Source organism: Taeniopygia guttata, chromosome Z, assembly GCF_048771995.1.
Source record: "Taeniopygia guttata chromosome Z, bTaeGut7.mat, whole genome shotgun sequence".
In the NCBI taxonomy this organism is placed as follows: Eukaryota; Metazoa; Chordata; class Aves; order Passeriformes; family Estrildidae; genus Taeniopygia; species Taeniopygia guttata.
The window spans coordinates 69226749-69254145 of NC_133063.1; the positions used below are offsets into that span (position 1 = coordinate 69226749).

General features: G+C 39.7%; 1 protein-coding gene across 1 annotated transcript in view; it reads left to right on the plus strand.

Moving 5' to 3' along the window:
* Positions 1–3173: 3173 nt before the first annotated feature.
* SLC1A1 (solute carrier family 1 member 1) overlaps positions 3174–27397 on the plus strand; it is a 50493-nt gene continuing 26269 nt past the window's right edge. The window contains exons 1-2 of the mRNA XM_030258916.4: positions 3174–3395; positions 16976–17116. Coding sequence (XP_030114776.2) covers positions 3305–3395; positions 16976–17116 — 232 coding nt within the window. The 5' untranslated portion in view covers positions 3174–3304. The remainder of the gene's footprint in view (positions 3396–16975; positions 17117–27397) is intronic.

Sequence of the window (27397 nt, forward strand, 5' to 3'; positions counted from 1 at the left end):
GGAAAAAACCCCTGTTTATTTAACAAACAAAACACTCCCCAGCACCAAAAAATGAACAACACCAGATGACAACAAAACTCTTTCACCACTCTGAAGAGATGAACAAATCCAGAAAGTCTTTCCTGGGAGTGGTCGCCCGGGTCTGGATGCTGGGGATTGCTCTCCAGCACTGGGGATGGCTGCTGCAGATCACCAAATGCAGGCTCCTGGTGTTCCTTGGTGTTTCCCAGATCCCAGTCCGGAGCAGGTTGGAGCGATATTCAGGAAAGGGAAAGTTAAAAAACAATCCAGGGACCAACAAACAAAAGCAAAGGCTAAAAGCAAAAGCAGAAGCAAGCAAGCAAGCAAGCAAAAGCAAGCAAAGCAAAGCCCTGTTCTTTTAGACAGCAGACCATGGCGGTAGGTGAACCGGCTGATAACAAAACAAACCTTCACTTTCAGAGTCAGTTCTGAAAGCACAGAACATAATATCAAACATAAACAGAAAACACGATTGGGGATACAAACACCATAACATCACCCTAGGACATTTTCCCAGGACAGTTCATATTTCAAGACTGATTCCTTGGTATGTTTCATTAACATTAAAATTAACATTAAGAAAAACTAAACACAAAAAATTAAAGCATTTTTTCATGCATAAAATCTTAACCATGATCTACCCTGACAACTTTGTAACAGTGATCAATATAGCCACAGAATATATTCTTATCATCTTTACAGATTAGAGTGTATTGAAATTTTTTTCATTAGTGCAATCTATTCGTTTCATAACGATTCAAGGATGTCTCAAAATCAGACAGAGATAAAAATGTTTTAAATAGAATATAGATTTATGTTTGCTCAGTAGCTGCACTTATTAAGTGTACAAGCAGGTAGTCTGACAGTATTATGTCTTTTACTATTTTTGTATAGACCAATTAATTTTTAGAATAATTTCAACATTTCAAGAGTGATCCATGGGCTTGGGCTACATTTCTTTCCATTTTATTAGGATACTTTTTTTGTGATGCTGGGTTTTTTAATTTATAGCTCCCTTTACAGAAACTGCCAGCTTGACTCTAAATCCAGGATCAAAGCCAATGTCCATCATTCTATAATAGGAAAATTAAATTAAAAACAGCTTGCTCATGAGGATATTTAAAACATCCCTATTTCACCAGCCTAATTTTTAAAATTCTTCAATTTTCGATGGGTGTTGTGTTATCAACTTTGTGGGGGTTTTGTTTGTTTGTTTGTTTGTTTGTTTTTAGGTGAAGGCTGTAGAAATATTTTGATAAAATAAAAAAAAAAATAAAGACAATTATTAAGGAAAAAAGCTTAGAATTTTGGCATGCTTTTTTCCTTAAATATTTTTAGGGACAAAACACTAGCAGAAAATAATAGAACATTGTACTGTAACAGGAAACAAAAGGCATATAGAGAGAGATCTTCAATATTATTCAATATATATTGCCTTGTTTTTTCAGAACACAAAAATAAGATCTATCTCTAGCCTTCACAAGTTGTAAAGCATAATTTTATTCTGTTTTTTATAAGGTTGTGTAAGTCCCTTAAGGTATTGCAAGCTTCAGGAAGAAATATATCAGCTACAATCACATTGTTTTGTACCTGCAGAAGGTCATTTTTTATGTCCTAAGAATGCTGCAGATAATTCTAGAACTACAAAGGAGCTACTATGAAATCCTTAATGTGAAAAAATGATAGTTAATGCTTTAGTATTAAGAGAAATACAAAACCTTAATAGAGAAATAAGTGAATTCTAACCCTATTTTAGCTAGTCTTCAGGAACTGAATTGGAATTTCCCCTAGCTCACCAAAACAGCTCAAAAGAGAAGCAGAGTAGGTTGTAAGAAGGAATATGTGAGAAGGTGAATAGAGAGAAAATGAAAGGAAGGCCTAAATTCTGAAGATGTCTTGCAAATCATTTTGTTCTTACTGTCTAGAGAGACACCAATTCACCACCTCCTAGGGCAGATCAGACATTTGACTCACTGAAAGCAACGTCTGAGACTTCAAGTATATATGAGAGGAAACAATAATAAAAAATTATACCCCGCGCCAATGAGATCCAAAGTCAGAGCTCTTCTGCACAAGGTATGCCTGATCTTGCCCACCCTGAAACCCAATGTGCCTTTTTTTTATGTATCTCTTTAGTGCTACTCATACTTTGTGACATTTCCATACAAAGTCTAGGCATAGTCGTGTTGTTTCTTACCATTTCTTTGCATTAATTATTTTTGTTTTGCTTTGTTGTAACTTGTAATGTGGTAGTATGCCAGCCTTCCTTTTAAGAGGTCTGACACATTTTATGACTTAATTAAACTAATATGATATTTCTTCATCTGTTTCCTTCCCAGCACTGAGCTTCCTCTTATTTTTTAAATTTAATTACCCTTATGACAGATACAAACAAATTATTGCAGCTGTTCTACACATCTGAAAAAATATGGACAATTTTAGGTGCCTCTATAGGAATTTATGCAGCTAGGTCCAGGTTTTAACACTTCAGATTGACGACAGCTCTTGCTTCGCATCCAGGTGGATTTCAGTGCTCTTACCTGACTCAGCAAGGTACATACTTGTCTCTTTCTCCGGGCTGTCACACAGCCCAGCCAGATTCATGCAACGAGCAAAGTGACAAGGTTTCAATCGATTTTGCTGATATCCTTCAAGGCCTTAGTTACCCAGTTGTTATAGATAGAAATAGGTAAACCTCAGTAGTGTATGATTTGAAATGGATGATATCAAGTGCAATTAAATAAGATAAATTAAACTTTCATTCTGCTCTCTCCGTGTCATTCAGCAAGACAATGGCAGATTTTGGATGGGCTTAGCTGTTTGTTTTTTGCATTTACCGTTGAGCGACGGGTTTGACAATCAAAATCAGTGCGTTTATAGACATACTGAAAACCACAGACCCACAGGGAACTGGGTCCAAATATTTTATATGCTTTAATCAACGTTATGGTGGGGAGGGAGAAGGAGACCATTGCCAATGAGTTGCACAAGAAATAAACGCTCCTTCGCTATTTTGGTATTTAAGCCTACCAGGGTCAATTCCCGGGGGGAGCTGACAAGACGTTTGCGTTCCGGCTGCCTCCAATACTCTCGGCAGGAGCCGGGGGTGCTGGCGGGCAGGTGGGCCGGCCGAGCGAGGGGCGGGCGGGGCCGGGCTCTCCTGTTGCCAGGTGAAGCGCCACGTCTCCGCCTCCTCCCGCGGTAGCGCGCGGCCCCGCAGAGCGCACGCAGGCGGCCCGGCTCGGCTCGGCTCGGCGACGCGCGACGCGCACCGACCTCCGCCATGGCGAAGGCGATCAAGAAGGGATTGTTCTGCCCGAGCTTCGTGAGGAAGAACTGGCTGCTGCTGAGCACGGTGGCCGCGGTGCTGGCGGGTGAGCGCGGGGACAGGCGGGGAACCCGGCCTTGCCGGCACGGCACGGCCTTGCTGGGCGCGGGGGTGGCGCGGCACCCGGCTGGGGCCCGCGGCGGGCGAGGGGCGCTGCGCGGCCGAGGAGCCGTGCTAACCACCCGCCCGAAAGGCGGGCGAGGGCGGCCGGCTGCTCTTCCCCCGCATCGCCGCGGCCGCGGAGAGCAGTCCCGCAGTGTCGCGGCGGTCGGGCGGGAGCGGGGCTGGGCGCGGCGCTCGCAGCCCCGGGCGGCAGCGGGGCCCGGAGCCCGCCTGGCCGGGCCGACTCCTGCGCGTCCCGTGTGGCAAAGGTCGGTGATCGGCGGGGTGAGACCGCCGCGTGGAGAGGCGCACGGGCGGCGGGGGCTGTGAGCCCTCCGTACTGCGCGTCCCCACCGCGGGCTGTGCCCCTTGGGACCCGCGTACAGCCCGGGGGCTGCGGGTGGCCTCTGCAGGTCACGGAGGGGACGCGGCCCCTGGCTGAGGCTGCTCTGCAGGTGGCAGCCCCGCCGAGGGAGGCTGCAGGGCTGGAGAGCGGTGGCGGTGGCTTTGAGGAGCTTCTGGTGGCCCAAGCGAGCGGTGCAGTTGGAAGAGTTTGGTGATGCTGCCCAGCTTTCGGAGAGGTTTTCAGGGGTGAAACGTCTGGCAGTGCCATCCAGATTTCAGAGAGGTTTTCGGGACCGTCATTGAAAAGATAGCAGGATTTATCCCCTGTATGTCAACAAGTTTCTAAAGGAAAAACATATCAAATGCCATCTTACGAAGTATACGTGGTCAAAGAGGGCAAAGAAAATGCATCAAGTTACTTAGATGAAGAGCTTTCTCCATAGGGTGTAATTTTGGCCCTATTTGCACACCTTATTTAATTTTCTCCTGGTTATTTTTTGGAAAGCCTTGTTCACTTTTTTTCTTCTGTGGAAAAGTGGTGCTCTAAATAATTCCTTAACTTGCTGTCTGGATGTCTTTCAGATGACTTTTCTGCTAATTTGAATTTTGGCTGGACCATGACTATTTCAGTACAAATTTGTTCAGAAGAGAATTATTATTTTGGAATTCCTCCCCATTATTTATAAGCTGTAATCAGAACTGTGCTTACATATACATGGATGTTTTCCTCAATACATTCAGTATTTGAAAAATCTCTGGATTTTTCTTACCTCATTCAAAAATATTAAGATAAAGGGCTTGCTTTGAAAATCTGACTGTACAACTGGAGGAGTGTGTTTATGTGTCTGTGTTTGCATGTGTACAATTGCTTTTTCTCATACTCCCATCAGGTACTCTTCCAGGAGCTGGTGTACTTACTACCAATTTACAGAAGAGTTTAAGAAATATTCCCCTCTTATTATCTTCAGTGTCTGTAGTTAGAATTAAAGAGTGTGATGTGATTCTACAGGTGCAGCATTCTGAAATTAAATTTCTCTGAGGCACAATGTATGATAATGCAGGAGCTGTGGGGGCAATTGACCCCAATTCCCCTAATACCCAATAGCAATTCCCAGTGAGAGGATAGGCTCCCAACACCTGCTGTGTCCTTCAGCTTCTCTGGCTGCTACACTGTAATTAACAGTCCATAACTCAGGGGAGCTCTATAATACTGTCAAAGAGAGTTTTCATACTAATTCTGTGAGCCTTGGACCAAATTACCTTTTGCAAGGAACTGTGTGTCTGCAGCACTTCCAGTATTTCTCAAGGGTGAAGTAAGAGACACAAGAAGAACAGTGAAACCCTTGTAAAGATGGAGTTTTACTACAGCATGAGGAAAGTTTGTAATATACCTAGAATCCATAAACCCTTCATAATTAAATTTACATATTCATTCTTTTTTTAATATACCCTGGGAAATTGATCTGTGGTTTGTTAATCTGGTTAGTTTGGACGAACAATTCAGCATTTATGAGCAGAAGAGTGGCACGTCATTTTGAAAGAAGAAAATGGGCTTTTCAGAAGTGTATGGAAGTAATAAATGCATCAAGCTGTGAAAATATGCTGTGAAAGCTGTCCAGCTGTCTTGCAAAATATCTGATATTCCTACACTATCATGTGGAATCGTGATTTTTGCTCATCATCATCAGAGCCATGTTCAGCATCCAATTGAAATATGCTTATCTTTGCTAGTACCCTTACTAAGCTGAAAAGCTTTCCTGATTACTTGTGTGTGGCTCAGAAAAAAAGAGAGAAACAGAAACCCTTCAGAATTCCAAACACTTCTTCCTTCAAGAGTATTGTTTTATGCTATATCTTAAGCATTCAACCCTTTGCCTGTCCTTTCCATTTTCAAAAATACCAAAATGTCTTTCATGGCGGGGGGGGCATGTGTAATTTAAAATCTATACACAAAATACCTGGAGTGTCATTCATGTCTTTTGGGTGAAGGCAGCTGAATGTATGTTCAAAGAAAACAACATTTGAGGTGCAAGTGGTTATTTTCCTTGCCTTAGAAGAGAGTCAACTTTAGGCCACCAAGCTGATGTGAAGAGATGTGTAACCAGGAGAGCAGCAGCCTTACACAAATACCTGCAAAAGGAGGTATCTTGCATCTTTTCATTCTATTGGCCTTACTGAGCCCAAGGAAACTGAGCTAACAAAAGTAGTTTACAAGTCAATTTGCTTCAAGTGCTTCTTCAGCCCTTTCTATATAAAGTTACATTGTTTCCAGATTTTCCAATCAAGGCAAAATAAACCAGAAATATCCCTGCAAATTAGTCACCCTGAAACAGGTGTCCAAAGGGCAATTGCATATGGAGAGTTTAAGTCACACTTCACAGGTTTTCATAGTCTTTTTCGTTGTCACTGTGTCTCCAAGGCCACTGCTGCAACACAGACAAACCAGTCATGAATGTAAAAGGCTGATTATGTGTAAATACTTGCTCATTAGTCTGTGTATCATAGCCTGATAGCCTATAGTACTGTGCAGTTCTACAGCACAACAGCTTTTTTCTTACGACGGAAATTAAAGTGTAGGTGATTTGTGTACATATGGTCCAAGGCACTGAGTGCAGTAGCATGCTACACGAGAGCCAAGATCATTTAGCATTCTCAGAAATTATACACAAGTTGCAATTTCTTTATATCCTGATAATTTTGAAATCTATTAGTTTTTTGGTTGGTTTGTTGTTTGTTTGGTTGTTGTTTGTTTGTTTGTGGTGGGGGTTTTTTTGGTGTTTTGGTTTTGTTTGTTTGTTTTTTTGTTTTGTAGCAGCTTTGTGTCTAGGAAAGATTATTCTGAAGGATTCAATTTACCTAAAGTAGGTAGGTTTTTTGTTTGTAATCGCTGAATGGAGTGTCTGTCACATCCTAAACATATTCAGAACTTAAGATGCCTCTGAGCCTGTCTGTGACTTGGGATTGGGCTTTTCTCAACAGCACATGTGTGGGACACTGAAATGGTTCAGGTGTTCATGTGGAAATGTGAGAAATGCAATATTGAGACTGATAAAGAAGGAGGAAGCTAATGGCACTGGAGACTGTGAATGGCAGGTGTCCTTTCTTCAGCCCTTTGTTCATCAGGGTTGTGCCAGTGTAGTCTCAGCGAGAGGCAGCGATAAACACTTTTGTGCTCTGCCATTACCTTCCTCCATCGTTCTCATGTTCACGTAGGTACGTGGTCCTTACGCTGTACACGAGAAAGGAGCTTGGCGCAGCGCCGGACGCCGGGTGGGCGCGCAGGGGCGGCGGGAGCTGTCCGAGGTGGCTCGGGAGAGCCGGGACCGGGCGGCCGAAGAACGCGCAAAAACGCGGGCTGCAGCGAGCCGGGATGTAAGGCAGGGATGGAGTAAAAGAGAGGGCGGGGGTCAGGGATTGAGGCTGGAGTATGTCTAAGCACCTTACTTTTCCACCTCTGAAGTGAATTTATTCAGTCTCTGCAGGATCAGATGCTTTGCTTGTGCAGTTCCATTGTTGAAAAATTCAGGCTGGCATCAGACCTCCTTTTCTCCCTCCATTTGAGAGCGAGATTAAAGTATTCATAGTTCCTGTTGTAACACTAGCATTGCAGAAACTTTGAGTATTGTGACTATAATGATTTACCAGGATTTGGTAAGTGTGCTAGCCACTGAATCTTTTGTATTTTATGATAACCCCTAGCAGTTTATATGCCTTTATTCTCTATAATGTTATTTTATGTTATAATATTAAGTAGTAATATCTCACTTCAAGAATATTTCTTTGTTGAATATTTCTTTGTTTCTAGACAAGTCAGGTCCATTCACACCTGCCAAATGAAGGACTGTGCTCCCTCTGTAATCAGACATGAAGGGACTTGACAGCTGTCTTTAATATCAGTAATTCTGCATTACTGGAAGCCCACCAGTGCATTCTTACAAGAATGACTGTCTGATGGGGTGAAGAAAACAAAACAATTAGTTACCTATCACTCTGTTGATGGCCTTTCCCTATGCAGAAGGCCACTTGAATCTAGGGAGCTCACCATATTCCTGAGGTTTTTTTGCAGAAGTTGACTGCAGCCTATAAACCCCCAAAACCTATTAACTCTTTCTGACAGTAAGTTGCTTCTGTCTCTAGCAAATCAGTTTAAATAGCAAAATCCCATTTTTGATATGAAGTAAGGTTTCAGCATTTTCCATTACTCCCTCCTTGTACTCTTATCAAAAAGTAGCCTCTTAGCTTAGTTTAGGGACTGCCTTCATACCATTTCTTGCTTGCACAATACAGTGGTAAGGTTCTAAACAATGAAGCAGATTTATAGTCTCTAGAAATATACTAGCAAAACCAGCAAGAAAGAAGTTCTTGGGGAATAAAGGGAATATAATAAAAAAAAAAAATTATTGTTTTGTTTCTGGCAAGAATAGTTGTAAGCCAAGCATTCAATTTCTTTCTTGAATTCTGAAGCGTAGCATTTTATTAATTTGGAATTTATAAAAAATGAAGACCAGATACCTTGAATCAACCGTGGTATCATGGAAATTTAAAAGAAGACTGTTTTCTTCTTGATGGGCTTCAGAACAGCATAGATTATACTTGTGACTTTTTATGCCTCTGTAGACAGTGATGATTCTTCTATCTGTGTTTCTCTGTAACACTTGCCAACAGCTTGATAGAGGATGGGATCTCTTCAGAAATGTATGAAACACAGCAATTCTGAGAAAATGTCTGAATTTCATTTTAACAATGGAAAGTAAAATGTGGAATGACAAATAATTACACCTAAGAGTTTCACATGCCACTGAAGATAAAAATGTTCTAAGCCAGGAAGTCAGCCAAGGAAAGAATTCAAAGGTAATTGAAGTTAAGCATGATGCCTCTCTTGAACTGTTTTGAAGCAAAGAAAACCCATCTTTTATTTCTTCTTCTGGCATATAAAGTTTTCCCATTTTATTGTTTGTTTTAACACAGTCTCTAGGTTTCACTTTATGAGAGTGAAGTGAAACTATCACTAGAGCTGAATTTTTAAGTCTTTGGAAAGGGTGAGCCTAATGTCAATTTACACTCTGCAAAGTCCCCAGACTACCAAAGTCTATCAGTATTATTTTTACATTTGAAGCAAGAACACTAATATTAGTATCAGCAAAATATTTACTGTGTCCAATTTCCCAATATTATTTAAGGGAAGATATGACAATTTAATTGCAAAAATTTATTTTATATTTACATTTTAGAGACAAAGCATAAAGACACTCTCATCTTATACACTCCATCAAAAAGGATAATGTTCAGGTTGAGACTAATCGCAAATAGCAGTCACACTGTTCAGAAGCCTTTTTTTTTTTTTTCTAGAGTGCCCCATAGGATTTTTGCAAGGCATTTGTACTTATAGTCCCACAATATTATTTTGTGCAGTGAGAACACATCTGTGTCACATCTGAAGATCAGGGCTGTATTTGAGTTAGTGTTTCAGATTTTTTGGTCCTTTCATGCTTTTGGAATGGCAAACAACCTGGTCTTACTTAATCTGAGCTAATTTTATGAGTCATATATCTGATTTCTCAATGCTTTGATGTCTTCATTAGTTTCAAAATAGCAATGTTTCTACATATTACTATCTGTCTATCTTCAGTGTCCACTAAATTGCCTTTCCATCTGCTTATCTCAGTCACAATCATTCCATTGCTCTTCCAGCAAGAGGAGAGCTAGAACAGAATGTGCTGTTTACTGTCCTTTTCTCTCATCAAAGAAGCAATAACAAGAGTTAGAATCTGGCAGATATTTCTAGTTACTAGCCTTTCACCTTTCTTACACCACTTCCAACCATTTAGTTTCTTGTGTGTTTTAGGAGTTTTAAATAAAGACGCATTTCTCCTGAGGTGCTCTACTGAGCTAATACCTCTTGGGCTATCCATGTACAAAGGTGCTTATACAGCTTCAGGATAGCAAGCAAAACATTGTGGAAAGAGAACAGAAAATCAGTGGGATTTTACAAGGAAGGGTGTGAAATTCTTGGGTTTTCTGTGTGGCATTGTAATGGTGCCCATGGTACTGTAGTGTGTTAGGCCATATAAGCAAAACATATGCTTTAACTGGGAGACATGAATTTCTGAAACAACTGGCAAAAGGGGTCTAAATAAAAGCACTGCTTTATAAATTGTGGTGGATTTGGAGACATTGTGGAAGCACTAAGACCTATACATGTTTGGATGACTGTGTAATTAAAGAAGGCTCACACATCATAGATGGATGAAATGAAGGAGAGGAGTGATGGTTTTAGAAGTGATATCTGAAAGGGATCATAAGGAAGGTCTGCAAAGGAAGAAAGGCAAGTTGCTGTTGTCAGGTTACCTTTCAATTTTACTGTAAAGCACAGGAATAGAGATAGAAGGATACCCCCTGGCTTATCATATCTAGCCTCTGCTGCTTTGGGTTACAGTACTGTAGATAAAATTCTGTTACATGCTATGCTCCATCTTAAAGCTGGATAGGCTATTTGATGCTGTACATCCTCCTAGGAAGCTGATGGTTGAAAGCCTTACAATTTCCACTATAAATGTATTGTTTCACTATGCATCCAATAATTAAAATATTGTTTCATCACTAGTAGTATTTCTACCCCAACACTAGTAGAAATTTTCTATATTTCATCCATGGTGGACAAACTAAGCTCTTTCATCTCCTCTCAAAAGATAGGATCTTAATTCTTTTAATTACCTATAGTCCTCCGTGTATGTTCAACACTGAATTCGCTTTTCCTGAAACCTTAATGAGTTTCACACAGTATTTCCCAGAAGAACAGGTGGTTTCACAAGGACACATCCAAATTTATGAAGAAATATAGGTTGTGTAGCTGCTGGAACAGAATTGTCATTTTTGTCAGATTGTTTAATTTATGATATGACCTTGCTTATAAAAGAAATGAATTTGTTATGTTAAGGTTGTAAGCACAATACTTCACATACATAAGAAATCAACAAGCTGTTGAAAACTGTGAAGGAAAACATCTTATCTCTGGTACAACTTAGTTTATTTTTACAGTGGTAGATTCTGTACAAGAGTTCTAGCTAGATGAAGCACAGTCGAAATGTTTTTCCTCTTCCTTCAGCTCTATATTTTTTTCTTGGCTTTCTCTGAAGGAAGTTGCATCTGCACATGGAAAATATTTGGAAGATATGGGCACGTGGAATTAATCTACATTCTGTTTGGATAAAGGAGAGGAAATCCAGAGTCCAGTAGAAGACATTGTTAAATAATCAAACTGGTTAGCCAGTCCATGCTTGGGGAGAGTACTGGTTCAGACTCAGCAGAACTGTGGTCACATAGTCACGGGAAAATAGCCACTATTTCCCTTTTCCTGGCTGAGTGAACTAACTGCCCTTGGTTTGACTAAGGATGAGGTGAGCCCTTGCAGGGCTCCATAGCAGAGAGGCTGCTCTGTGTTAGTGGTGTTATGTTATCAGCCAGGCTTCCTCAGCACAGAAAGTAGCAGTAGTGGGTTTGCTGTTTGCTGTAGCCTTCAAACCTACTGTGAGTAAAGGGAGTACACCCACACTGGAGAAGCTGATTTTTCCCCCTCTGGCCAACACTCCACCTTGCCTTCATTCCTGAAGGTCCATCACAGGGAGTCACTGTCTACCTGAACTTTTCTCACACTGCAGTCATATGACTATGTGTTACTTGTGTGAAGGAATTTACAACCACTGCACCCTTATCAGGATAATCGGAGAGCATCAGTGGGTATCACCATGGCAGAGAACAAGCCATTCTTTTATACATTGCTACTAAAATTTTTCAGTAAACCAAGAGCTGATATGGAAACTCTCTTCTGGAAGATTTCTGAGAGAACTTTTCTTCACATGTCTTTGTAAGCAAGCTGGTAGTCTGGCTAACACAAGCAACGATAAAGTTAAGATTAGTTCCCTTGTAATTATACCCCTGAAGCTCTTGTGTCTTAGTGGTTGCTTGCAGTTTTTCCAAGAATCCTCCTTCTTCAATCAACATCAGTATGTTTATTGGAAGGTAGAGTGTAAAACCGTAAAATGTGTAACATTAGAAAGTATGTAAAATAATGCAAAAAGAGCTGAAATAATATGTTTATAAGCCTTTGTAATATATTCTTCCACACTCTCTTTTAGTGTTCTATAGTTAGCAATGTATTTCTTTGCACTAAGAGACAGCTGGTGGTAAGAGAAACTCTATGGAGAGAGCAGACAAAATCGGTTTTTAAAATACTACTAAAGAACTGAGAATATATCACACTGCAGAACTCCTTCCTGCCTGTGCTGCAGTTTGACATGTTTAAATTGAATAGTTCATATTGTGTTTGAAATCAACTCAGTGAACTTTGTTTGCTAGCCTTTTCAGTTCTATGAATCAACTGCTGTGAGGTTAATCCAGTTAAGACTCACCAAAATGATAGAAGTCATTTAGTCTGTCACATCTGTGCAGCGTATAATGTGAAATTATGAAGAGCTTAATCACTTAGTTAATAGCACAGTAGATGTTGCTACAGTACAATTAGATAATACCAGGTTTGAACAATGTGACTTTTTTTCCTTATTTCAGTGCTGTGTCAAAGCAAAATTCCTATGATTTCCACTCTGTCTGTCAGCATTAGCCAAGGTCACTAGCTCTACTTCAGTGAGAAGGAGTTTCCATATTATGAAATTTTAAGAAAACAGGAAAAATAAATACCCCAGCTTTTTTTTTTTTTTTTTTTTTTTTCAGAGCACTACATGTGCTACAGAACAGATAATTTTACAAAACAGATTATTAGTTCTACAAAAATGTATGCTGGATTCCTTTTCTCATTGCCTTTATGGTTCATTCCTAAGGATCATTCACATAATTAAGTCAGTGAGAGGTGAAGGTGATATGCTGTTTCTTCAGTGTCATGCACACTGATGGAGAACTCCCTGTCAATTGAAACTGTACATCCCAAACCATGTTCTCATCCATTAACATAAATAACATGAGGGAGTCTCTCCTGGTATATAACTTTTTTATTTTTCTGTTTTATATTCTCTTTCAGTGAGAAACAGAAGCAGGCATGTCTATATGTGAATTTTGGTTATCTGTTTCTAAATTGTGAGTCGTTCTGCCTGTGAAGGTAAAGAAAGTAAAGGGGCATTCTATCATACCATATTCTTATCAGGGATGTAATCAGGTTCTGAAGAGCAACTAACTCACAATAATAATGATGTAAAGCAAATAAGTACAGTAATGGCATGCTGCATATCCTGAACAGATTTAGATACTCAGCGTTTCTGAGTCTTCAAATTCAAAATCTGTATTTTGTTGACCTCACAAAAAACGCTTCAGGGTTTAACTATCACTTCCTGAAAATTTGTAAATGGTCTCCATGATGGGTTGCTTGTGGGATTTCTGAATGGCCAGCACATTTTACAAGTTTACAATAGCTTTAGGACAATCCGTGACACACGCCATGTGTGCTAGTATAACTGATCCTGGAGATTGTGCCACTGTTTTGAACAGAGTGTGTGTAGCGTTTTTAGTCATTTCCAAATCTGTGTCATGAACTGCAGAAAGGTACTTGAAGAAAAATGTTGTAGCCCTATAATCATTCCCATACAAAGTATTTATCCTTTTCCTTAGATAACATTTCAAAAAGAATAGCAGTGTGCAAAGAAACACTCCACATGTAGATCAGATTGCAATAAATTACTGGTCAGCAGATATCCAGATGTCACTGAAGTTCTTTTGCAGATAGACAGAAACCTCAACATAATGGTCTCCCAAGACACATTTTACCTAATTTCTGTGGTGGACTTACTGAACATATAAACACCGGCAAGACTTGTTTTGCTGCCTTATTACACACAGCCATCGTCTCCTAGGTCCTGTAAAGCCTCAGGCTTGGCAGATAGAATGAATCCAGTGCTACATACAGAGGAGCCAGTTTGCAGGTGCTAGGTAACCCCTTGCAGCACTTTCTGCTGCCCTTTTTCTGGGTCACACAATGAAAAATAGCTCATCCTATAGAGAAGAAACATGCATTCCCTCTAGCTTTTTAAGCTGGACTCTCTGAAAGTTGGGTGCCAATGGATTTCGCTTGGTGTGCTTATTATTATATTCAGTGATTTTCTTCTGCTCTGCTTTTCTTCTTTCGTTCTTCTCATCCTCACTCCTCACTTGCTTCATTTGTATTTACACCCTTTCTTTGAAGAATTTTCTGTCTGTTACCAAGCTGATAAAAAGCCTTATGTGCTACCTGGGAGAATAGTAGCAAAGAGGGCATGTGTTGTTTCATTTGGGTTCAGACAGGAGAGTTGTCCTGTGGCCTTCATTGTGCATTGCATCTCAGGGATCCAGATGACACCTTTCACTTGCTCTTGGTGGCTGGGAGAGCAAACATAGGCACCATGCTATACAGCATGTGCTGTACAATGCACAGTTATATCTTCCTTAAAAATTTAAATTAAAGATATGGGATTGCACCATTTATTCCACCACCATTCTTCACATCTGCCCAATATTGCAGAAATCTGGAGCTTAAGGAGACTGTGTTATTGAGCTGCAAGTAAAGGATTGCTCTTATGCTAAAAATCATAACCTAACTTAGCCATGTGAACAAGAAGAAAAAGAAAAGAGAAGAGATAGAAAAGAAATAAAACAAATTTATCATGGACGAGAAGAAAGGTGAAGTGGTTGAAACAAGAAAAATGAAGAGAGCAAGTAGGAAAAGTGATGTTTTGCTCTTCAAAAAGTAGAAGCAGATTATTCCATAATTTAAAAAAAAAAATAAAATTAAAAATAAAAATTAAAAATAAGGAATCCTAATATACAGAAGCAGCTTTGAAGACTATAACGTGTTTTAAGGCTGTTAAAATTATAGGTTTTAATTTCATAAATAATGGAATTATCAGTAGCATTCATCTAGAGAAACTAAGATTTTTATAACATTTTTTGTCTCTACTTAGGGCTATTGTAATCAATGTGATGTTAAAAGCAGTGGTTACCATGTGAAATGTATTTATGTTAAACTACACTTCTTTTTGTGTGTTATAATTCCCAGAAGAAATTTCCAAGTTAAACTTGGTTATTGAGATGAGGATCAAAAAGTTCTATATATGTCTGTTTCCTGTACAACAGCAAGATTATTCTGCTAAATTTCTAATCTTCTCTTGGTACTGTTACAAAATAAAATTTCTTATATTCCCATGATATATTCAAGCAGTATATGCTAGATGCTAACTGCAGTTAAAAGGTAGCTGCATTTTCCTGTAGTTTGGCATACTGCACAAGTTAATATGGATATAAGTGCTCTGTCCTGTAAAGAAATTGCATGAATAAGGAATTGAGAGCAATAATGTAATTTCAAAAGATTGTTGAAACTCTGTTCTCAGCTATTGTCATTAGATAAATAATATCCTCAACAAAAAAATCAAATACAACAGGTGTAAGTGTATATAGATGGAAAATCTTAAGGAAACCCTTCTATAATTTTGAGAGCATGTGGGAAGTTTTTGTAGTGAAATCTAAAGAAGTGGGGAAAAAAAAAAAAAAACTCAAGAATTAAAGCAAGGGTGAAATCTTTTTACCTGCTAGCAATCCTGTTGAATATACAATGATCAGAATTCCATCTGGTCAAATATGACAGTCATCATATAGAATGAAAGGCAGATGGTTAGAACATGTCCTAGTCATACCTGCTAAAAGTAAAGTGACATTACATAATTTGCCATAAACATGCAATTCAGTCTTGCTGCAATTTAAGCAGCAAGCAGCAACCTTAAGTTGTGTGAATTGTCAGAAGACATGGAAATTACCTGTATGGTTAGATTCAGCTATTTACTCTAGTGTTTTCAGGATCAAAGCCTTAGCAACTAATTTCAATTCATGTGACCATTTTACAAATGGAATTTTATCTTGCTTGGGCTTATCTAAAAGTGCAGAGTAAATATTTTTCAACCCATCTAATCCAGTTCCTAGATTAGAAATAGATATCATTGTGTCTTATCATTCTTTAATCAAGGTTATTTGCATAATATTGCAAATATCTTCAAGGCTGTTAAGATTCTAGATTGTTCCATGGAATTCAAACTGTCCATATTCACCGGCAGAGATTACACCTTGATCAGAAATCTTAATTGTTGACTAGAGCAGCTCATTTTCTTGGAAGGTTACCTGGTTCATTTTCCATCTCTATTAACAGGAGCATAATCTGCTTGGTTTTTCATCTGCTCTGATGTTCATTTAGCTTGATTTTGATGTTGAACAGTTCTGACTTGTTCTTTCATTTGATCCAGTTAGAAACATCTCTTGATCTCCGTTCATTCAGGACTGAAGCATTACAAAGCTTCTCTGTGAAACAACAGTACTAGTGCTTTTCAGACACTGATCAAGACATTTGCTGTAACAGTAATTTTAATCTGAAAATCATATTGGAATGGAAAATAAAGGTATTGCCTGTCAAACTGAAGAATTTTGTATTTTGGCCCATGATTTTTTTTTTCTTTCTGTAGAACTCTTATTTTGATTTGTCTCAGATGTGGGAACTATCTGTTAATTCATATAATCCAAAGATAAGAGGATGTATAAAGGTTCCTTGTACCATGGCTCAATCGCTGATTAAATTTATAGTCTGGTATTTGTAGGCCGGTTGTGTTATGAAATTAGTGTGAAATGAGCAGAGTAAGTTTTTGTTATTCTGTTTCCTGGAAGTTATTAAATTAATTTAGTGATTACAGTCACACTCTTTCCAAATTATGTAGAGCAGCAATTACTGAAAGTGTTGCTGCTGGGTAGGCTTATTTTCACCAATAGAAATTATCTGAAGTATTTATATCACCATCTCTCTTTAGTGTCTGGTAGTGTTTATGTAGTCTATTGATTTTTTTAATGCCAGTTATGGGTCTTCTAAAACTAGTGAAGGTGGGTAAAAGTCAGTACTGGACTGGACTGCTAATCAGAGCACCTAATCAGATTTTTCCACAGACATACCTAAAGACATCCTGTTTCAGAATTATGTGTTATTACTTTGCTTATCATTAGAAAAGGAAATACATGATTTTATCTGATTTGCATTGGAAGTTGTACCATAGTTGTGAAAATATGTTTATTTCTTGCTCTTTTTGTTCTGATATTTTTTCTCCTTGTCTCACATGTCTCTATTGTAAACTAAATCAAGTTTGTGTAACATTTTTATGTCCCTTTTAGGTATTGGGATTGGCGTGCTGGTACGAGAATATGGCAATCTGTCTAATTTGGATAAAGTCTACTTTGCATTTCCTGGGGAACTGCTGATGAGAATGCTCAAACTCATCATTCTGCCATTAATCATATCAAGTATGATCACAGGTATGACTGAAAATGTACTGTTAGTTTGGGGGAGCTATCATTGTGGGTTAGCTTTCTTTCTGAAGGAAATAACCCCTAAAAATAACTTGATAGAACTCTATACTGAGACATAGAGATTTCATACCTTTCAATTAAATTCTTTATTAATAAGAATGAGAAAAGATTTTGAAAGATTAGCATTATTATCTATGACATTATATAGAGCTGCAAGCTATTAACTTTGCAAATCTATGGATTCTTGTATCTCTCTCTCTCCCTATTTTCAGAAGTGGGATAAGCAGTTGCACATTGCAAGCCCAAAGCTGCAACTCCATATTCTGAGATAGAGTTAACATTACAAACAGTCTCATGATGCCGTTTCACAAGCAAGGGAGAGCTGATCTCATAGCCTACTGTCACAAAAAGAGGACATTCATTAGCTATACTTCCTTGGTCTCAGCAAACTTCCCTGAGGTACCTTGCATGAGCTCTAGCATTCACAGAATCCTTCTACAAGTCCTCTTCCCCAAAACTGAAAATTCCTTTGAACCAAGTGAGTGCTTGGGAAACTGTGTGGCCAGGAAATGAAGTGAGAAGAGAGAAGTCAAAGCTTCCATCTTCTGGGAAAAGCAAGCAAGCTGTTGGCTGGAACCCTGCCCTGAATGCTAGAATTTGCTAACAGTTCATCCACAGAGAAAACTTTGGAAAGATTTGGTGGAGAAAGCACAAAGCAAGGAGACAGAACTGAAAGTCAAACAGCCTTTCTTTAGAAATAACTTTTTTTCAAAAAAGGGAAAGCCAAGTAAACTTCTCTTTATTCTTTAAGTCTTTGCTGAGGGTGCAAGGATTGTGACTATTTTCTTTCAGCTTCTTGCAGTGAATCAAGACACATTGGTCCCTTTTCATCTCCACAAAACCTCTGTTTTGATAACATATTCATGTCCAGATATTCATATCTTGTAATATAGGGTGAGAGGAACCCAGTGTTAGAATTTAAATGGATAATGTCAAGAACTGCAAGAGCCAGAATGGAAAGCTGCTAAAGGCAGAGCGAGAAATGATGCCACAAAATAGCCAAGGGTTATGTCCAAAGGAATGAACGGAGGTTAAAACAATTGTTAGTGTGTAAATGTGAGGAGAACCTTAGTCTGTGTCCAGCCATCCAGGAAAATCTGTCAAGATAAGACAAAGACATTTTTTTTTTTCGAGGCTTTTATTTGTGAGTGAAGTTGGGCTCCTGTCTTCAGAATTAGAATAATAATGAAATTAATTCTTTTTTTGATCTATCTGTCCAGCACTTACAGGGGAAACAAGAATCATCCTGTTAAAAAATACTGTGCTTACTTGATAGATAATGTTCTAGTGTGGGTGAACTGCACTTGTAACTACTAACACAAGCTTGTATTTTACAGATTACAGATTACAGTCAAATACAGAAATGACTGTATGATTGGATGTGCCAAGTTCAGAATCAGAGCATCTCATGGTGAGAATGAGATGCTCTGATTCTGACCTCGGCACATCCAATTTCCTTAGCAAGTAAGGGCATATTTTTCGTACACTTCTATATTAGAATTTTAGGCAAGAGAAAGGAAACAAAATAGATAAAACAGAAGCTACTTTAATAGAGTATGAATGCAAATGAACCACAAATGTCTGTTCATGATGATTTTCACTATTCACCCATATCCGTCCTCAGGATGTTGATGAGATACTGACTCTTTTAAAATAGGTATGTTAACTTTCCAGTGCACAGAAATGCAGATTTGAATTGAACAAGTAAAGCTGTGAATGATTATGAAGCATACTAGTAATTTTTCTTCTTTTACACAGTCATATAGAATTATTGAGGTTGGAAGGGAACCCTTGAAACTGTCTAATCCAATGCCTATTCAGGGTGTAATGGTTTGAGGCTAAACACCAGACAGCCACAAGTGTTGTTCACTCACCCTCTTCTATTGTAATTGGGCACAGGAGAAGGGGGAACAAATTTAACGAAGGGCTCATGTGTTGAGATAAGGACTGAGAGAACAATACTCTAAGGGCAAACCAGGTTCAAATTTAAAGGTATGAGATAAATTTATTATTAACAAAGTCAGAGGAGGATAATGAAAAGTAAAATAAACCTTTAAAACACCTTTTCCCCTACCAGCCCCTTCCTCCTTCCCACTGACAGTGCAGGAAGACGGAGAGGGGTTTTGGTCAGTTCATCACCTGAGATCTTGTGTTCACTCAGGAAGAGGAGCCTTTTCTCTACCTTGCCATGGTGTCCCTCCCACAGGCAAACAGTCTTCCTAAAACTGCTGTGGCATGGGACACTCGTCCACAGGGTGCGAGTCCTCTAAGGACAGGCTGCTCTAGTTTGGAAGTAGTCTCTGGAAGCAGGGGCCCTCCCTCTCTGTTTGGGTCTCCCATGGATCACAGCCCCCTCCAACATCCACCCACTCCAGCATGACCACTTTCTCCATGGGCTGCGAGTGGATCTCTGTATCCCCCATGAACTTCATGCATTACAGGGGGACAGATTGTTTCACCAAGATCCTCATCTCGAGTCTGACACTTGGAGCACCTCCTCCCCCTCAAGGCATCACTGACCTTGTTGGCACCATGTTGTTTTCTCTCACATGTCCTCACTTCCTCCTCTTCTCTGATTAGAAGAAAAACTGCTCCTTGTGAGTGCCATTGTCGACAAGTTCTACCAGTTCAAAGATTCCTGCAGGATCCCACAGTGCCGAAAGGTTGATCTCTTCCAGGTTCCATGTTGGGGAGTCACTCGTGGTGTTTCTGCTGCCGGCCAGGTGACCGCGCCGCCATCACACGGGCGGTGATGGCTGCCGTGGCGCTGGCGCTGCTCAACGCCTCTCTCCATGCAGAGTCTGGGACGGGAAAGCCGCCACCACCTCTGTCCTTCTGCCCACGGCGTGGCTGGCTGGGGGCGGCCAGGCGGGCAGGGCCCACCCTGGGCCGCGTCCAGATAGCGGCGGCCACGGCTCATCGCCACCACTGGAGAAAACTGTGCACAGGCTGTTTTGCTTTTCTTCTTAAATATGTCATCACCAACTTCTCTGATTGTGCTGGCAGCATGTCCATCTTCAGGGCCATCAGAGATTGCCTCTTTTGGGCATGGTGGAAACTTCTAGCAACTTCTCACAGAAACCACTCCTGTGGCCCTCCCCTGTTACCTAAAAATCCAGACTATGTCAAATCAACACACAGGGTTAGCTAAAGCATGTCCTCATGTTCAGATTAAATCTCATGGTTTTTTTTATTTTTTGACTATTGTCTCATTTTGTTTCTGGGCACCACTGCTAAGAGCCTAGCTCTGTACTCATTCCCACCCATCAGCTGTTTATGCACATGGCTAAGGTCACTCTGAGCATTCTCCTCTCCAGACTGAACAGTCCCTGCTGTCCTAGCTGTCCTCATGTGAGAGACACTCCAAAACCTTCATCATAATTGTGGCCCTTTGCTGGACAAAGTCCAGTAAGTCCATCCCTTTCTTCTACTGGGGAGCCCAGAACGAGACCTTGTACTCCAGGTGTGGCCTCACAGGTGTTGTGTTTAGAGAGATCACCTCCCTCCGCATGCTGACAGTGCTTGTAATAGTGTTGCCCAGGAATCTATTTGCCACCTTTGCTGAGATATCTTACTGTCTCATGGTCAGTTTGTTGTCTGCCAGGACTCTCACACCCTTCTCTGCAGAGCTGTTCCAGCCAGTCAGCCTCCAGCATGCTGAGGTTCACTGGTTCACTGCAATATTCCTGCCCAAATGTAGAGCTCTGCATTTTTTCTTGTTGAACTCCATATGATTTCTCTCAGAAAAATTCTCAAGCTCATGCAGGTACCTTTGCGTGACCATATAATCATCTCATACATCAGCCACTCCTCCCAGTTTTGTCTTGGTGATTCATGCACAAAACTTTTACCTGTAACCAAAATCTAGTATTTTGACTTGACAAAAACTTACAAAAGGCATCAAAACTTCCTAGATGCCTTTGGACTCAGCATCACAGTCTGGTTAGAGTTATGTACCAAATGGGTCTTGTAATTGTCGCTGGTGCACACACTTAACCTTCAGCAAAGGCACAATAACATGACAATGTTTTGCTCTCGTGGTGAGCTAATTTCATCCCCTTAATTTGTCAACTAAGAATACATTCATTCTGGACCAGGTGAAGTCTTGTTGCTACTTTAACTGCAGTAGCTTTGAATATATTGTGGCCCCGAGTGTCTACCACTGAGGATGTGAACACATACACAGGTCCAACAGCTGTGATCATCAGATACAGGCCCTATAGAGGTCTGCGTAATACAAGCATTCCAAGGAGGTGGACATCCTCAGAACACATCTGATCACACCAAAGACAGCCAGCCAGCATGCAGATTGTGGTGCTTTCCTTGCATATCCTAAATTTAATCAAGAATTATGAGGTTTCTTTGGAGAAAAATGCTTTTGGGTCTCATTCTATAAAAGGTACTGCCAAAAGCAGAAATACGTGGCCTTGCCACTAACAGTAAGGTAAACAGTGAGCTGTCTTGTTTACAAACATAGCTGAAGACAAATCGTGGATCTTCCATAAATTTTTCATTCCCCTCTTTGTTTGCTTCTTTACAGTAATTTTTGAAGGTGTAAATTCTGCTTTTGATCTGAAAATTCAGAATTTTGAAGAGGTCATGTGGTCTAAATTGACTTTAGTAAGATTTTTGACACTATCACATAACATCCCCACAGAACAACTGATAAAATACAGGTTAGAGAATTGCACAGGGAGCCAAATTGAAACCTGTCTGAATGGGCAGACCCAGAAGGCTGCAATCACCAGACAAGTCTGATTGGAGACAAGTCAGTAGTAATGTACCCCAGGATTCAATACTGGGGCCAATCCTGTTTAACATTTTATCAATAACTGATGATGGAGCTGAGTGCTTCTTCAGCAGGTTCACAGGCTTGTTCGGTATGCAGAAGAGAAGGTTACAGGGAGACCTTGTTCCAGCTTTCCAACACTTCATGTAACCTACAAGAGAGCTGGAGGGGGTTTTTTTACATCTAGGATATCTAGTGCTGAGACAAAGGGCAATGGTTTTAATCTGAAAACAAGTAGGTTTAGATTAGATAGTGAAAAGAAATTCTTTACTCTGAGATTTGTGAGGCATGGAACAGGTTAACCCATGAAGTTGTGTTTGCCCCATCCCCAGAATTGTCCAAAGTCATGTTGGATGGAGCTCTGAGCAACCTGGCTAGTGAAAGTTGTCCCTGCCCTTGGCAGATCTGTTGGAACTAAAGGATCTTTAAGGTCCGTTCCAACTCTAACAGTTCTATGATTCTATGATACAAAATATGTCACCAAGACATTTTTGAAAATGCAGTCTGTGTTTTTCTTTTTTAGGATGATAATGTTTTAAAAGTTAATGTCACATCCTGAAAAGAATCAGCTTATGCTTTAGAAATGGGAAACTGCACAAACACGTGTCCCATGACCAGATCCCAATCCGTTTGTGCGTAATGATGTAAATCAAGCCACAGCAAAGAGAGTGGAGGTTGGAATCACTCCTTGAGATTTCAAGATTTTCTGCAAAATTTGAAGTATTAGTAATTTTAATTTGTTGGAATAAATTCCATCTTAGTAAAAAAACTCTCACTGATTTCCTCAGTAAATCAGGAGCATGCTTCTTCCTTCTCCTTGGAGCTTTAATTAGAGCAGAAAAACCCTTACCTCTATTTTCAGATTCAAAAGGCAAAATTCTCCCTCTGGAGAGATTGAGGGCTCTGTAAAATGTGGTTTTCATTCACAAACTCAGCACCTCTGAGTGTAAGAGATGAAAAGCATTGTTTATGTACTTATTTAGTGCACAAGTTGCAATTTGTGGAAACAGCAGGAAATGTTTGCAAATCTATTTTCTGTCAGGATCACAGTAGAACTTAGGCTGGAGACAACAGTCCAGTTTCCTGAACCGTAGTTCCCTTGTACTTGGCTACAAGCTGAGGAAACTTACATGCCCATTCTGAAGTTTACCAGTCCACATAAAGTGTCTGGCCTTACTTCCTGCACCTAAGTTCCATGTTAGTGTCAGGAGATCTGGATCTTAACACAACATCCCAAGACATCCAGATACTATGAGAATATCATGGGTCTGCTTCCCATCTCTTTTCAATCAGTCCTTCTCTGATGGGGTTATGTCATTCGGCCTGCCACATTGATTTTCAAATTGTAAACTACAGATCTTGATGTGGAGGTCTTTCTTCATGGCTAGAATGTGTTCTGTCAAAAAATTCACATCATGTATGTGATAAATGACCTTTTCTTTGATGATGTTTCCAGAGTTACCCATAAAATGCCAGAAATTTTAGCTTTGTGTTAGAAGATGTGACACATAGCACAGCAGGTCCACGTCTCAGATCTCAATATTAATGACATGATTTTATCAGCTGTTCAAGATCTGTTTCAAGTTCTGCAGTAATCTGGGCCCCATTTCTTATCTTTCCTCCCTGACAAAATATTAATAAAGCTTTTTCTTATGTTTCTGACCTCCCCTGCACTTTCAGCCTTCACAGACAACTTCAAAGAGACTAGAACAGATGCATGGGAGTTTCCTGCAATGTGAATTTTTGCAGGCTTAGCTGTGGGGAACCCTAAAATTTCTTAAAGCCATTGATGAGGCTTTTGCAGGTACACATAGCATACTTCAGGAACAGTGGAAAAAATCAAAAGATCAATTACTTCTCTCAGGGCAGCTGTATGTGAGCTATAAATACAATGCCGCCTGAGCTGTGGGTCTGGCAATACTATAAAATTTCCATGACTATAGAAATAAACTCTTGCTTTACTCCAGGGCCTGCTTTGACTACTGGTCCACTGCAGTCTGAAGCATCAGGCCAGTTCCATTTTTCCCAATGCCAAATAAACACTCTTACTTGCACTTTCTACTAATAGTACAAAGGCAATGATTCCACCACAAATCTGCCTCAGCAGTTTCTATTTCTACAAGTCCAAGAAGTGCAGCTATTGGGAGATGCTCCATTACTTACATCCTTAGGCATCCTTAACAGGCCCTGTGCATCACCAGCACAGTTCTTAGGAAATTACTGATCTAGCTTAACATACTGAGGGATTGTCTTCTGAAATACCTGCATGTTCTTTTTATGCTTTGCTATTTCTTAAGCTAAAAGAGCTTCCAAGAAAATCAGATGCATTATATAGTGTTAGTAAATTAGTTAACTAGGCTCAGACAGAAGACTCACCTCTGCCCTCTGTATTATTAATTGTGTGAAGGTCAGAAAACGTTACAGTACTGTTAATGAGTTCTGCCTTCAGCTGTAGTGAGGGATGTTGGAAGTTCTGTCCCTGCTGTCCATGTGCAGTCATTGAAGCAAGCAGGATGGTAAAGTCATAGGTTATTAATGGACAAGACTTTGTGCCCCTCTTCTTCAGATTACTTCTATCACAGTCATTTACTTCTTTCCTATCAATATTAGTTGACCTTATACAACTGTGACAGCCCCTACATTATTTAAAGTTTTAAATTAAAGTAATAAAATTTTGAAGTGCACTTGTGGCTCCTGGAGCACGATTGCCACCAGTTCTCAAGGGCAAACAGCTCCAACAGAATACCCATTTGGTGGCACCAGCTGCCACTGCCTCCTATCCTAGCCATATCACTGTGGGCACTTGTGGCACAACTGGGGATGGGTCTAAAGTCAGTTGGTGTTTTCTGCTGTTCTCTTGTGGAGCTTAGGACATACACAACTATTCCACTAGATAAACCAGATTTCATTCACCTTTTTCACTCAATTTCCCTGTGAGTAGGTAACACAATCTATTAAAAATGCAGTGTCATGTTAAAGGGCTTTTTTAATAGCTTGGAAGTTAAATCTTGTCCACCTATACATTTTGCCACCAATAATTCTGAGGGAATTCAAGTACTTTCAATGCTACAGTTTTCTGTATACATTCCATACATATATCACCAGCAACAGTGCAGGGGCTATATTTCTGCTGCATCCTTGAACTGAATCTGATTTCTGTAAAGAATCTTGTTAGCCTGTCTATCTTGGTAGATAGATGTGTCATCTTCCTTCTGTTCAAGTTCTTCTAATATACCAACCCAGGAACATCATCTCTCCTGAACAGGCATTTACTTCAGATTATATAACCTCTAAGAGCTTTCTAGAGAAAAAATTAAAATGTTCCTAGAAGTGATGACTAGAAGGCAGTATTAATACCCCCTTTCTCTTCATGTCTCCAGAAAGCTCTGTAGGGAAAGATCATAATACAATGATTGTGCCAACTGCCAAGAAGACAGCACGACAGTCGATTAGCAAACTGATATCCAGGGTCAGAAATCCCCTCTGTTTGATAATAATTTTAACCCTTTCGTTGCTATAAACTGTTCATCTACCATTCCACCCTATCTGGCATTTAAAAAGGTTCATTACAGTTACTTTTTCAACCCCATCCTAAATGATTCAAGACACCTCTCAACATTTGGACTGTTGTAACTATTGTTACATTCCCCATTTTAGTCTCTTTGTTGAGGTTCTTTCAAATAATCTTTTTTCAATGCCTCTCCAAAGTTTAGAGACCAATATTTGACATGTTAATCGAAGTCTCATTAGATCATGTGATTAGAAATTGAGAATTTTCTGACTTGAATTTTTTGGTGATATTTAAATAGCAAAAACAGATGCTTAGGCATTACCTGCAGGTACCTATCTCTCTTTCTCTCTCTTTCTCTCACAATGCCCCCCCATCATGTGCTATTTTTTTTCATTTTATTTGTAAGACATTCTTTTGCTGCGCTGACACAACATACCAGGAAAAGCAATCGCTTGTCCCAAAGATGAGCAATTAATGACATTTCTCTCAAGTCAATTGAAAAAGTAAGTGCTACAAGCTGACATAGAAATCCTTTTCCTTTACAGTGAGTAACAATGACATTTGAATAGACAGGATAACTGCTGTTACAGAAGTATTGACAGAATAGGAATGGAAGACTTCTAGTAAAAGCACTAAAGACATTAGATCATGAAAAATTTCATTTGAGAGACTGCATATCTCTGTGTGTTTGGAGTTTCCATTTGCTATAGCTTTTTCATTACCTGATCTTCTCAGCCAACTGACTTGGAACTGTCCTCCTAACGAGACTTAGCTAAAAAGGCCATTCAGTTAGCTGGGGAAAGACTAGTTGCAAAAGATCTTTCCAAGCCCCAAGACACAGTAAACATGAGGAAAAAATAAAATTATGAGATGCATATCAAGTGAAAGATGTTTGAGAATGATCTACCAGCAACAGTAATCTGAGTCCTTGTCTCAGATGAGCAGTGGACAGTACATCATGCTGTCTGAAGTTCTGCATGTGGGTGGTATTTCAGTAGACAGTTGTGAATTACTTAGTTGGTCCTGATAGTCTCGTTCATACACACGTAGCATGGTATTGCATTTCCCAGAGAGTTCCACAAAGCACCAGAAGAAAAAAGGAAAATTCAGCTTTTGGAAGAAGCAACAGAAATTGCTGTTGAACTAGTTTGGAAACTGAAATTTCAGGGAGAATATGAAGAAAATTACCTTTCAGGAGATTATTGACAGTCATGACAAATTTGTACTACAGCATCATGCAAATAAAACGGCAAAATGGGAAAGAGCTCAGAGTCTAAAATGGGAAGAGGGAAGAATCATTGATGACTCAAAAATATCTTCAGTAAACATAGGCTCTGAATTCACCACAGTGATTCCCTCACTACACTTATTTTCTGAATTGTATACAGAAGGATTTCCCCTTCAAAAAGTGAGCATAGACTAAGGACAAAAGGAAATACTGGGCCAAGGACAAAAGGAAATTCTGGGCCAAGAACAAAAGGACAGAGGACAACTGGCTTTGGGATCCATTCTTTTCAGAAGCCCTGAGAAAAGCATTCTTCTGAATTTATGTTTGAACTGTCCCAAGTTTATAGAACAGCAGAAAGGACCTTTCCCTGGAGTGAAAAGGAAACTTTCTTGTTTGTGTCTATAACCCAACTATTAAATAATGGCAAAATTTACATGGAAATACAATGAAATCTAGTCTTCCTTTTCTAGCAGTAGCTGATTAAAGTTGGTATAGCTCATGGAACAAGAATGCAAATTTGGATTCTCTTAGATACATAGAGGAATAAGAGAATAAGCAATAAGCTTGCTATACGTTGCTTGTGCAAGCAATAACTTTGCTCAGCACTAGAGCTCAAATTTGGTGTTCACTCCTCAGATAAAAACATGTTGGTCTTCTGGAGGTATAGGCCAAATACTGTTTTAGTATTGATAGTGTTTC